At 41.6% G+C, this 14,229-nt stretch overlaps 1 protein-coding gene across 4 annotated transcripts in view; it reads right to left on the bottom strand.

Moving 5' to 3' along the window:
* The window catches only part of COG5 (component of oligomeric golgi complex 5), a 161,447-nt gene extending 150,702 nt beyond the window's left edge, over positions 1 to 10,745 (bottom strand). For all 4 annotated transcript variants that reach the window (XM_081023568.1, XM_081023569.1, XM_081023570.1 and 1 more), the window contains exons 1-4: positions 10,588 to 10,745; positions 9,959 to 10,098; positions 7,378 to 7,435; positions 58 to 112 (exon numbers count right to left, since the gene is read on the bottom strand). In XM_081023568.1, coding sequence (XP_080879694.1) covers positions 58 to 112; positions 7,378 to 7,435; positions 9,959 to 10,098; positions 10,588 to 10,666 — 332 coding nt within the window. In that variant the 5' untranslated portion in view covers positions 10,667 to 10,745. The remainder of the gene's footprint in view (positions 1 to 57; positions 113 to 7,377; positions 7,436 to 9,958; positions 10,099 to 10,587) is intronic.
* Positions 10,746 to 14,229: the final 3,484 nt, after the last annotated feature.

Below are 14,229 nucleotides of genomic sequence, written 5' to 3'. Positions count from 1 at the left end.
ACCACGGGAGTGCAGAAGACTTAAAACTACTAAATCATTGTTATGGGGATGGCATACCTGTCAACAGTACTTTGCAATGCACTGATTCTGGTCTGCATCATTTGAAGAACACCTGAATAAGAGAGCAAAAGCAGTATTTCAAAACACACAGCTGACAGAGAGAATGCACCTTTTCCCAATAAAACGCCACATTTCGAAACCAAGCGAGGAACTCAAAATGGTAGTAGAAACTTTGATCTTTAATCCTTCCTATACTGTTTTTCGGCATACAAAGTGCTTTATTGTTGCAATGAGTAGGAGCGCTTTTGAAGATGGCTTAGAAACAGCGTTACTGAGGTTAGAATTCAGCGGACATATTGCTCACCGAGGCAAGATAGTCTGAGTACACAGCACCAATTCTGTTTGTTTTTTTTTTAAATAATATTTATTACTTTTCCAAAAAAATTAAACACTAAAAAAAAACAATACAATACAATACATTAAACTAACAAACAAAACAAAAACAATAAAATAAATCAAACAATTTCATTATCCCATCTTTCATTCACTTATTTCCACAACCTCCTCACACCTCCCTTTTTGTATTCCACTTCTGTTAATTATTTCAGCAATTCCTTTCCATCTTCCTCTGTTTTCTATCCTATAATTATCTTAACTCATTCTAACCTTATTTTTTCCTTTAATACTCTATTAATCTATTTATACTTAATTCCTTATAACATTTCTACTAAAGCCATGTAACTTCATTCCAACATTTTTCTAACATTCATTAATTTTACAGTATTTCTGTAAATAATCTTTAAATTTTTTCCAATCTTCTTCCACCGACTCTTCTCCCTGGTCTCGGATTTCTGCCAGTCGTTTCCGCCAATTCCATATAGTCCATCAACTTCATCTGCCATTCTTCCCGGGTGGGTAAATCTTGTGTCTTCCAATATTTTGCGATGAGCACCAATTCTGGCCCAACTAAACTGGTTACCAATTAGTTTCTGCGTACAATTCAAAGAGTTGGCTTTGATCCTAATATTTCAAGGACCACCTCTCTCCATATAAACCAACCCAGACCCCGTGTTATTCATCTCTGAGAGAGGTGCACTACTTGTTCTTGGGCACCAGGTAAAAACATGACTATTCACCCAGACCTTTGGATTTCAATTTTCTATTTATAATTTAGTGGGGTGAGGTAGAGCTGGATCTGTTTTCTATTTCTATTACTTGTATATTTTTAAGTTGTTTTATCCTTCTTTTTACCCTTGCTTTTAATGTTCATTTTTGTAAGTCTCTCTGAGGTTCGTCTTCCGGGGGGGGGGGGGAGCAACTAATGAAGACAATAAATAAAATAAAACGTATTGCTCTTAACACATTTACAGCCTAACCATTTATACACAAGTGCAAGTACCACTCAATGGGATGTACTTTCTGTCAAGTACATTAAGGATTGTAGCCTTAATAATAGCAATGGCAGCAACGACGATATTTTTTTATTTATACGCTGCCCATCTGGCTGGGTTGCCCCTGCCACTCTGGGTGGCTTCCAACACGTATAAAAATAATAATAAAACATCAAATATTAATAACAAGTATATGATCCAATATAAAAGTCACAATAACTTTAAAATAAACATATCAAATGAAGCAATATTCAATAATCCATTAGAATCCAATTGTTGTTGTTGTCGTTTAGTCATTTAGCCGTGTCCGACTCTTTGTGACCCCAATAGTAAACAGTAAAATTAAACATGAGCAAAAAATACAGTGGTGCCCCGCAAGACGAATGCCTCGCAAGACGAAAAACTCGCTAGACGAAAGGGTTTTCCGTTTTTGCGTTGCTTTGCTAGACAAATTTCCCTATGGGCTTGCTTCGCAAGACAAAAACGTCTTGCGCTTTTTTTTTAAAGCTGCTTGAAGAGGCGCAGTTGCGACGGACCGTGCTTCGCAAGATGAAAAACATCGCAAGACGAAAAGACTCGCGGAACGAATTCTTTTCGTCTTGCGAGGCACCACTGTAAACAGTTTACACCTATCAGTTACAATAAAGAATTACTAATTTATAATAAATAAAAATAACAGCAAATCACAATGCACAAAACACCACAAAACCATGAAAAAGGATCAAATTGAGAAATAAGGACACACAACTTACAATTTTTACAAATATATATATCCCTGAACTCCAGTAGCTTCTGCTGTTTCTAAAGTCATGGTCTGGGAAAGGCTGCCAGGGCTGAAGGCTGGAGCAAGGCAGGTGGGAAAAGCCATTGCCTGATGACCAACAGAAGGTCTCTCACCCTTAATCACTCAAACTACTATTGTGAAGGAGGTCAAGTAAACAAATGACAAGCCACCAAACACTACCCAGTGAGCTTTATGGCCAAGTCTGAATTTGAATCCAGGACTCTCATATATCATCTATAAAATAAGCCTAGCAATTACTCTAGTAATCCAAGCTGAAACTTGGCAGGCTGAAATCTGAGGCCGGTTACTCGAAAGTGCCAAGTTCTCTTGACATCTCTATAGCTACTAATAGTATTGTGCTACATTTAGAATCTGTTTAGAATCCATTATTGCCTAGAATTCATTACTTCCTAGAAAATCAATCAAGGCTATTACACAATAAGTACTAAAAGAAAATCTGAGAACACTGATTAAAGACGTACAGAGTATACTGAACTCCCTACCACCACGACTCAATATATTTGTATTCAACCTCACTAAGAATATTTTCTCACTCCAGAAATCCCAGAATTTTTGAGAAGATGACATTGCTAATATGCCAGAAAATCAACTGTTTTTTTAACCTTACCAGCTGATTCTCCCCCCCCCTTTTTTTTTTTAACTTGGGAAGTTCTACTGAATTCAGTATAAGTAGTCTTAGGATTACAGCATAGCAGACCAATCCTTTTCATATTTAGGGCACTTATGTACCTATGGAGTTATGTTATCAAAGGGGGCATCACAATTTTCTCCCAAACAGAACAGCCAAATTTTGGCATATCTGAAGCAGTGCTGATCTTTTGTTGTAAAAGTACATGCTACAACTCAGAACGTTACATTATCTGTTCAATCTCATGTAGGAGTCCAGTTCTATATATGTATCTCTGTAGGCTCAACATGCCAGGGTGTCTCAACAAGAATTTGTCATCCCACACATTTGTCAAGGCTTAGTCATCTATACATCAAGGAGTTAGGATTCAGATAAAATATTATGCATTATTTCATTAGACAGGGGGCATAATCAAATTAGGGTTGCTCTCTGCTCATAAGCTCAGAATCTTTAAGGAGTGTTCAGGCTTCAAGAGATGTGTCCATAGAAAGTATGAAAGTTTTAATTTTATTTTTTTTAAGCTACCTTCTCCCCCAAGGAGCTTGAGGAACAACACATGACCCAACATCCTTCTATCCACACATCAATCTTTCTTGTGGTCAAACACCGGACAGTATCCACACTGTATGGCAGATTCTTTATTTAACACTTCTAGACTGCCTAGGGCCCCACTGAACCATTTAAAATGCTGTAATAAACATCTTACATCCAGCATGAGCCATACTCATTGAAAAGCACTGAAAACAAGGAACTAGATACAGTGGTACCTCGGGTTAAGTACTTAATTCGTTCCGGAGGTCCGTTCTTAACCTGAAACTGTTCTTAATCTGAAGCACCACTTTAGCTAATGGGGTCTCCTGCTGCTGCCGCGCCGCCAGAGCACAATTTCTGTTCTCATCCTGAAGCAAAGTTCTTAACCTGAGGTACTATTTCTGGGTTAGCAGAGTCTGTAACCTGAAGCGTATGTAACCTGAAGCGTATGTAACCCGAGGTACCACTGTATAATCCAAAAGATTAAAAAGCAGATTGGAGGCATTGAAACAACTGGTTTCTTTTTTTGGCTTGTCTTTTTCATTTTCATTTTGCAACCTGAAATGAAATTCCATTTAAAAACCATCAGGGATGGAGCTAGTTTCTTTGAGGAGAGAACTCAACAAGCAGGACACTGCCACAAAGGCGGTCCTATCCCAAGTTCCCTCCAAGAAAACCTCTTCTGGTGATGGAAGCAAGGCCCTGGTACAAGGTCCCTCAGCAAACTGGCATTTGACCACAGATCTCCCTCCTCTATGCCCAAAACCACACAATTTGCCCATATTTTCTTGCGTGGCTGAGGAATCATTTCCAGAAATATTGAAGCCGTGTTTTTTTCCAATGGGGTATTTTTTTTTTAAGGGGGGGATGCAATACTGTAATGTTCTTTTCAGCACTTTTTACAGATTGAAAATCACTTTCTTGTTTTAGGAACATAAAAGGCATCATGTATAACCAGAGACGGCCACCTCCAACTCCCCAATGCTGCCCCCCCCCAAATGCCCTGGCTTTCGCCAAACTCAGCAGGAGCCAGGGAGTTCTGCAAAGCAACACCGCCTGGCTTCTCTGCCCAGGGAGAAGTGGGTGTTCTAGTGGCAGCACAGAGCCTAGGGCTTGCCGATCAGAAGGTCGGCGGTTCGAATCCCCGCGACAGGGTGAGCTCCCGTTGCTCGGTCCCAGCTCCTGCCAACCTAGCAGTTCGAAGGCACATCAAAGTGCAAGTAGATAAATAGGTACCGCTCCGGCGGGAAGGTCAACAGCGTTTCCGTGCACTGCTCTGGTTCACCAGAAGCAGCTTAGTCATGTTGGCCACATGACCCGGAAGCTGTACGCCGGCTCCCTCGGCCAGTAAAGCGAGATGAGCTGCAACCCCAGAGTCGGCCACGACTGGACCTAATGGTCAGAGGTCCCTTTACCTTTAATTCAGACTATAACAGAAAAACTGAAAATTTAGTTTTTGTTATAAATGGTGCTATAAGCTGCTCAACTATAAATAACCTGGCATCTCTTGGGTTTTTCCAGTTAATAGGAGGGGAGCAGGCAAAAAAGAATAAAAACAGAAACAATCAACATTATAGTAAAACATATTATCATTTATTCCCCCACAGCGTCAAGCAAACATAAAGCACTCGTTTCCATAAATAGCTGAGGGGGGAAAAGAGAGGAGGGAGAAGAAAACTCAGTGAATGCTACATGACATTTAATCAGTCGCTTTTTCTAAGCTATCCCTGTTCGTTTCTGTTTCTTCATAAAGAAGCAAATCTTTTTCACAGATCTGCAATCCGGTGTACTACCATAAATATCAGCGCCTGCTAAAGCGCACTTTTAAAAACTTGCATTGGGAAATCAACATTAAAGCGTTCACATAATAATGCCCAGCAAATGGAAGTGCTGTTTACACACAAGTAATGGCACAGTGAAATCCTACTCCAAATAAGTCTCACTGAGTTCAATGGGCCTCACTCCCAGAAAGGTGAATCTAGGTTTGCAGCTTCAGTGAATCAAATGAACTGCAAATGTGAGTAACTGAAATAAAAGGAGATGTAGTACAATATTTTTTCTGAATGGTAAAATGTCAACATGTGTGTGTGTAGATTCAGGTGGGTAGCCGTGTTAGTCTAATGTAGTCGAAATAAATAAAAATATTTTTTTAAAATTCTTTTTTTAAAAACCTTTACTTTTTTTTTTAAAGCAAATTTCTTTTTAAAATCCCTTAAAAAGATCCTTCTAAAAAAATTAAAAAGTTGTCCAGTAGCACCTTAGAGACCAACTAAGTTTGTTCTAGGTATATGCTTTTGTGTGCATGCAGATATTTCAGATACTTCAGAGTTATTTAAGGGATTTTTAAGAAATTTGAATTTTTTATTTAAAAAAGATTTTTTAAAGAAATTTTTTTAATAGATTTTTTTTTTAAATCTGTGTGTGTGCGTGCTTGCAGTGTATGTTTTATTTACTCCATTTATTCTATTTCTTTACTCCATTATTTCGATTGAAAAGCTGCTTAATTACCCAAATCTGCAGTTCATTCAGGTTCCCAATGGTTTTCGATGTAAACAACACTTCTATTTAGCCAGAAGTGACTAGTAGAAAGCATTATATGAACAGCTCCACCTGCTGACGAGTTAAGGAAGTATACTTTAATATGGGACACGGGTGGCGCTGTGGGTAAAACCTCAGCGCCTAGGACTTGCCGATCGCATGGTCGGCGGTTCGAATCCCCGCGGCGGGGTGAGCTCCCGTTGTTCGGTCCCAGCTCCTGCCCACCTAGCAGTTCGAAAGCACAATTAAGTGCAAGTAGATAAATAGGTACCGCTTTATAGCGGGAAGGTAAACGGCGTTCCGTGTGCTGCGCTGGCTCGCCAGAGCAGCTTCATCACGCTGGCCACGTGACCCGGAAGTGTCTGCGGACAGCGCTGGCTCCCGGCCTCTAGAGTGAGATGAGCGCACAACCCTAGAGTCTGTCAAGACTGACCCGTACGGGCAGGGGTACTTTTACCTTTACTTTAATATGACAAAAGGAAACTGACAGTATGTTAACAACTAGTAACAAAACGATGCAATTAAAACTCCAACAGTTTGATAAACTTTTTCCGTAAGTCCACTACACTATGACTTCAGGCCTTTCAAGGTTTTCCAGTTTTGTGATTTTTTAAAAATGTAGTTGTGCAGCATTATAACAAAGGGATAGTGATTTACCTGAACTATTGTTCAACTAAGTTCTGCTCATTAGTTACGTCCTGTGTCAGAGTTCAGTGTTTAAACATTCCCAACCTTTTAGTATTATTTTTATTAATCAAATTTGTTTACTGCCCTGCATCCGAAGATCCCAGGGCGGTTTACAATATATATATATACATATATATATATATATATGTGTGTGTGTGTGTGTGTATGTATATATATATATATATACAGTATTCAGACTTCAGACTCTGGATTAAAACATGAAGGATAAATGGAAGAAAAAAACCTTTTCAAAAATGTTTTATCTTTGGTATTATATCCACATTAAGATCCTAAAAATGTAGAGCTGTTAATTCCAATGATTAATGATATAATCAACTTAAATTGAGTTTTAAGTGCATTTGACAGATATGTAAACTATATAAATTATTATTAATTTAAACGATATCGTAGGCTGATTTACTTGTACTTCTAAGCTACATTAAGAACACAATTAGGAAAAACTAGAAAGAGCTAACTAGAAAAATATTAAATAAACACTCAGATAGTAATCAGAAAGTACTGGAAACAACATGAACTCACTGGAAGAGTGGCAAAGGAAGTTTTGGTATAGCATGCTAATAAATAAGCTCATATATTATAAGGGACTTTGTGAAGTTATGAAACCTGACCATCGTTTCTGGAAAATTGGCATAGCTTTGAGATTCATTAAAACAGAAGCAAACCACATAATTTTGGTTCCTCTTCCAAGGCCCCAGCCCTATGCAAATGGAAAAGAAACCCACTCCTAGGATAAGAGATTCTTTGTAAAAATTATAAAGTTAATAAACCATGCTTACCTTCCAGAGATTCAATGCCAGTTGCTTGCGCTAGCAAATCCTCATGCCTTGCAACTACCTATAAAATAAGACTGTCAACTATTATCAGAAGAAGAATACAAAACAAATATGCTGTCTCAGAAATGCAAGTTCAAACTGCCCTTCTGTTTGCTGAATTTGTTGCATGGTTGTCTGAATCCTGGTCTTTCTAATTCACATTTCTAATGCAAGTAGCATGACATAAAATTTTAGGGCAGCGCTGATAATATTTCACCCATTATATAGCGACAGAGCACTAAACCACTAGCATTAAACATAGAAGCAGCAGCGAGCCGCAGACTTGAATACAATCGCAGAGGAGGAGATCTGAAACCTCCACTTCCAGTTTTATACTAACCAGAGTTTATTGTTACATACAAACCAAGAGATTTCGTTTTAAACTATGTTTAATTAACAAGCGAGGCTTATAAACCATGGTTTGACCCTGGCTTGTTTGAACAAATCATCATATAATACACAGTTTACCTGCAAAATTGCCTTACCCCATATAAGGCCACTCGGCAGCTCTAATCTGTTACAGGTGTCACATATCATTTGTTCCAAATTTGTAAGAAATTGAGCTTGTAGGGTGGCAGCACCCACACTCTGAAACTTTCTGCCTATGAACATCAGGCCTTCACTGTGCCTTTGGGTGCCTGCTAAAAACATTTCTGTTTAGGCAAGCCTGTTTAAACACATGTTTTAATCTGGCTTTTAGCTTATTGTTGATTTTAATTATTTCTGAAGATAGTTTGTAACTGGTTTTTAAATTAATAATGTCATGTTTTATTCTTTTTTGTAAAATGCTTTGAGGTTTGCCTTTTAGTTTTGTGGAATGAATCAATAATATAAAGCAGAGTTCCCTCACACCAATTTAGATATAGCAAGAAATTCTAATTAAAAATGTAAAACGGAAGCAGATGCACCCAATCTCCTTGCCATGACCGAGGGGCGGGAGGAGGAAAGCGCCCAAATTCATGGCCTGCTGCTACTAGTGCACGTAACTACTAGTGTATGGTTTGATATTGCATGTGAAAAGCATCATAAGAGTAACTGGGCTTCCAATGAAGCCCCACCTTACAAAGTATCCAAACTCCACAGAAAGGCAAACAAACTTGGTTTGCGGCACACGAAGGATCACTGCCTGCCTTTTCGGTAATAACTATTTAAAGGACATATGTTAGAGCTGGCAGGAAATCAATATTGCACCGCACTGCTTACTGACAGCTTCCATTCTAAACCAGAAGCTCTCAACCTTGGCTAGACTCAGAGTAAATATATTCAGTTATGAGAAATGTACCTGCACATTGGTTAAAGGATAACCTCTGGCAGTTGTTATAAACTGATTGAAAACTGACATTTTATATCAAAATCAAAGAGTGATTATTGCCTACGATAAGTTTCTAGTCACCAGCAATAAGCTGTTAACCCAAAAATTTAACCAATGCGATTCAATTTCTGCTAGTTGTGTGATTTGTGCTTATATTGTATTGTGATGGCTATTGGCTATAAACAATAAAAATCTATTGATTGACTGGTTGATTAATTAAGTGTGAATAGCAAAGTGAAGTTCAATTCTCCCATTCAATACAGAATTTCCTCAACAGAATCTGCTCATGTTTAGTTGTCAAGATGCTGGCAAATATTTTAACAAGGATAACCATATTTTGCCTATAAAGGTAATTCTAACTAATCCTGAACTCTCCTCTCTTCTCAGTTCAAACAATAACCACAATTAAATCATATGTTCTACCATCACAAAGCATACTTCTTCTATTCCAAATTGCATTGCACAGCTCTTACATCAGGACTTGGGCATTCTGTTAACAACATTCCTAGGATTCATTTACATGTAAGAGGACAAACCGCATTTTTATAAAAAGAATACTAATAAGCAAATACAGTTGGTGTTGTGGATTGCATGCTGGGTCATAAGAAGAAATTCTGTTTTCCAGCACTGGCACAGGCTCCCTGCTCTGTGCTCAAGGAAGATCCCAGAAAGGCTCAGCAGTTTATGTAGCAAGTACAAATATAATTGCATACCTTGGAAAAGTTTTGTGTGCCCAATAAAGTTAAGTGAGCTCTGAAGCCTCTCTTTAAGGCTGAATGAACTACTTGGATCATCCCAATGTATATAAGGCAAACCAATTATCACTATTCACATTGTGTGGATGGGCACCTTACATTCACAGCTTAACTTTGCATTTATTTCTCCATTACCAACACACAAACATGTACAGCTATACATTACTATACACTTACAATAGCTACAGCCCATTTTGGGGAGCTTACACACTGACAATTATCATCATAACACTGGCTATGAGCCAACCATATTAATGTTGCCTGTGCATGTTTATCTGAAAACTTTCTGTAGGAGGCAAAATTTAACCATCACTTTTCCATATATACATTCATTGACAGAAAGCATCTTCAATTAGTTAAGTATGACATTCCTTGTTGGGCAGGTCTAAAAGCTGTCGAGTCGAACAAACAATTCAATGCCGTTTCAGAATCTCAGCTGCCGGTATATACAGATTTGGGTGATACGCTTGGCACTTACTTGCAAGTGCAGCTCTTTATCCAGCTGACTAATCCCTTGAGCAAGTTTCGCTAACTGTTCAGCTATCACAGCTTGATGAATCGATTGCGAGGTGTACGCCTTCACATCAAAATCTTCCTTCAAGAAGTCCGCATAGCATTCTGAAAGAGACGCAAGAGGAGAGAGAGGGGAGGCTTGGCATCTTCTTTTCCTGACACAGATAGTCCACAATCTTTTTTAGTATCATTTCGCTCTTGAGCAGGCAGAAACCTCCACCGAAAAAGAAAAAAACCAGTAATAATCAAGTAGTTCCCGGGGGTCCTTTCTGCCCAGTCCATCAGCTGCAGTCTGTTAACTTTTTCCAAAGTTGCCAGGAACTCAGGTCCCCACCTAAAAAGGAGCCCTCAGTAAAATACCCTGAACACCCAGAGTCAAGGGCTGCTTTTCTCGGTGGCATCCCTTCAGGGTAGGAAAGGAGGCAAAGCTCGCAGAGAGCAGCGCCAGGGACTGGGCGCAGAGCCGCGCAACGCGCGCTGGTCGCAATCCTAAAGCGCGCGCAGCAGGAAGTTCTCCCCACCGAAGCCCCCGCGAGGCCAACGGGGGTCTCCCTCCCTCCCTCCTTCCTCCTCTCGCCCAACTTGCCCCCTCACCGTCTCCTAGCAACTCCCCGGCCGCCGGCTCCGGGGCTTCAGCCGCCGCCACCTCAGCGGCGCCTCTCTTCCCTTCCATGCTGGCACAGGTGGGTGAGCGTCTCCGCCGTGACGCACTCAAGCCGCGACGGCCGCCCTGTCCTTCGGCCGCCCTCACGGGGCAACCCTAGAGATAGGAAAGGGGTAGAGGCGGAACAAAGCCTTTCTTTTCCGGGCATCTCTCGCACGGCCTCTTTCCCCCTTCCGCCGCAGGTGGGCGAGTGGGAACAGCAAAGAGGCGCCGGGAGCAGCGGGGGGAGTCTCTGCATCGGGCTTTCCCGGCCTGGAATCGAACGCTTCAGTTTCCAATGCGAACTGTGTGGGATTGTCAACATAGAGGTGCTAAAGGATAGAGCGATGCCACCCTCACGCGCGCGGAGTTTGAGGGCTCATGCCGGCCTGATTTCAGTTATCGCCGTTATGGGTCACCCCTAAAGATCACTAGTGTTGAAGCAACGATTCTTCAACATCAACTTCGTTGGACTGGTCATGTTGTGCGGATGCCTGATGATCGTCTTCCAAAGCAACTACTCTATTCTGAACTTGAAAATGGAAAGCATAATGCCGGTGGTCAACAAAAGAGGTTTAAAGACTGTCTCAAGGCAAATCTTTAAAATGTAGTATAAAGGTAAAGGGACCCCTGACCATTAGGTCCAGTCGTGGCCGACTCTGGGGTTGCGGCGCTCATCTTGCTTTGTTGCCGGGGGAGCTGGCGTACAGATTCTGGGTCATGTGGCCAGCATGACTAAGCCCCTTTTGGCGAACCAGAACAGCGCACGGAAACGCCGTTTACCTTCCCGCCAGAGTGGTACCTATTTATCTACTTGCACTTTGACATGCTTTCAAACTGCTAGGTTGGCAGGAGCAGGGATCGAGCAACTGGAGCTCACCCCGTCGCAGGGATTCGAACCGCGACCTTCTGATCGGCAAGTCCTAGGCTCTGTAGTATAAACACCGACAATTTGGAAACACTGGCCTGCGAGCACTCCAATTGGAGAACATCCTTTACCAAAGGTGTCATGGGCTTTGAAGACACTCGAACTCAGGACACAAGGGAGAAACGTGCTAAGAGGAAGGCACGCTTGGCAAATCCACACCGTGATCAGCTCCCGCCTGGGAACCAATGTCCCCACTATGGAAGGATGTGTGGATCCAGAATTGGCCTCCACCATCACTTACGGACTCATTGTTAAAACCGTGTTTATGGAAGACAATCTTACTCGGCTACAAGAAGAGGTGTCGTGCTATCCCTGGACTGCAGATTCCTTCCCTGCTTGTTTATATGGTGGGTGAAATTAGGCAGTGAGATACTAAGACCCTCTTCACATCACAAAGCCACTATGATACCAACTTAGGATACATTCTGAGGTTTATAGAGTTGTAAGGGGACGCCGAGGGTCATCTAGTGCAGCCTCCTCCAATGCAGGAATCTCAACTAGATCATTCATGAGAGATGGCCATCCAACCTCTGCTTAAAACCTGGTAATTACCTGCTTTCCTGGTAATTGCTCCTTCCTGTTTACTCGCCATCTCTACTTTAGTGGCTTCCCAGAACTATTTTTAAATTGTTCAAGGTCACACCTGCAATTCTCAGCTCAGCCCAAGAGTGAAACTATTTCCTTTTTCCCAGACTGAGCATCCAATTTCCCTTTCCCTTTCGTCAACCTTCCCCTTCCCCCATACAGCAAATCAAAGTACAGTGACAAAAAATTAAAAGGAAAAAGAAAACAAATAAACAAATAAGAAACTTCAAAAATAACTCAAGTAAAATACAGAATTAAATTTTGTTACAACCACAACAAAAAGAAGAGAGAGGGGGAAAACACACACAGAGAAATAAAAATGCAAGTCAAACTTTATTTCTGTAAAACAAAATTATACTTGTCTTCTCCATACAGTGGTAATTGAGAATAGTTCCAAAGTCCCTATTTCGGCTTCTTAGTTTTTGTAATCCAAATGGTTTGAAAGTTAAGTCCCAAATATGCTGGAGTTCCAGTCCTTAAGTCTTTCTAGGCAGGTAAGCTGGTGGCACTGAGGCTGGTTCTGAAGCTGTCCCAGGTTCTCTTCTGCTTTGGGGATTTCCCCCTCAAAATACCGAAAGTTCTCCTGCTTGCTCCACTTATATGCCTCCCAAAATCTGGGTGCTGTCTTTCTTCCACAGATTTTTTTTCCACCCTCATTCAAGGTCTTCTATAATTATGTCCTCTGGAAGAGAATGAAAAAGAGAGATTGAATTAACAGCCTCTCTCAACTAATCCTGCCAAACAATACCCAAACCCAAGGGTTCAACCACCTCAGCTTTTGTAGCTGGAGTCAGTCAGGGCTCTGCCTCCTGAGGCGAAGTGAAAAAGGCCTGCAAGGCACAGTAAGAAGGCCTGGGAGGTCTTTCTTGGGCACGAACCATAACACTACTAAGTGAAAAGTCCCCAAGGTGTGGAGATTCATTTACCTTTCTCAGGTGCTGGACGAACACGGGACCGGTGTCGTTGGGCTATTGCCTTCTGCAGAGGAAAGAAAAAGCTGGATGAGACGCCTTTTGTGAAACTACAAAACCCACCATTGACAGGTGCAAGGGATGCACCTGTCAAAACTAAGGATGACATGCTTTTGGATAATATTTTTTATTTAAATTTCTAATAAAAAATTAATGAAAGAAAAAGAAAATATCAACAACCAGGGCTGTAGCTAAGGGGTGGTGAGGTGGGCCCCTGCCAGGGGCACAGGCGGGGGGGGCGTAAAATGGGCGTCAGCCATCGCTCCCTGCCCACAGCCCACTCAAGGCGGCGAAGGGGGCGCGCTTCTGATCGCCTGAATCGCGGTGTAGCTGGCGCACAGGAAAGCTGATAGCCGCCACACACGTCCATTTGTGATCCTTTTATTTCTTTAAACCAGATGGGGTACGTGTTAAGTCCTTGCAGACTTTAAATAATAAAAATAAAATTAATAATAATAAGTTCCCCTCCCCTCTTCTCTCCATTTTCAATCACGGCAGGACATTCAAATTTCATCCCTCCACCTCGATAATCTCATTCAGATTGCAGCTCACTGTCCACATTTCCTCTGGAGGCGCCTTTAATTTTGATCCAATATATCAAGAGGTGAAGGAGCTTTGCCTCTTGCAATGGCAGCCGTGGAGCCTGCCTCAGCGGCGCAGGGCTTGAGACCAGCAGGAGCAGGCACAAAGACGTCCACAGGTGCCTTGTCCCCCGACTGCCTTCAGGGGTTTTTAGAGGGTTTTACAACCTCAGGTAACCCCTCCCCTCCGTCTGAGTCTGGTCCCAGAAGGGTGAGACGTTGCCATGGCAGAGACCAGAACCGGAAACCCTACAGATCTTCAATAATGATGTCCTCTGGAAGAGAACGGAAATGAGAAAATGAATTAACAGCCTCTCTCAGGAAAGCCCTCTAAACATTACCCAAATCCAAGGGTTCAGCCACCTCAGCTTTTGTAGCTGGAGTCAGTCAGGGCCCTGCCTACTGAGGCGAAGTGAAAAAGGCCAGCAAGGCACAGTAAGAAGGCCTGAGAGGTCTTTCTCGGGCATGAACCATAAGGCTACTAAGTGAAAAGTCCCCAAGGTGTGGAGATTCGTTTACCTTCCTTAG

The sequence above is a fragment of the Podarcis pityusensis genome (genome assembly GCF_964106645.2).
Source record: "Podarcis pityusensis genome assembly, chromosome: 10".
NCBI classification, from domain to species: Eukaryota; Metazoa; Chordata; class Lepidosauria; order Squamata; family Lacertidae; genus Podarcis; species Podarcis pityusensis.
This window is presented reverse-complemented; position numbering and strand designations above follow the sequence as displayed.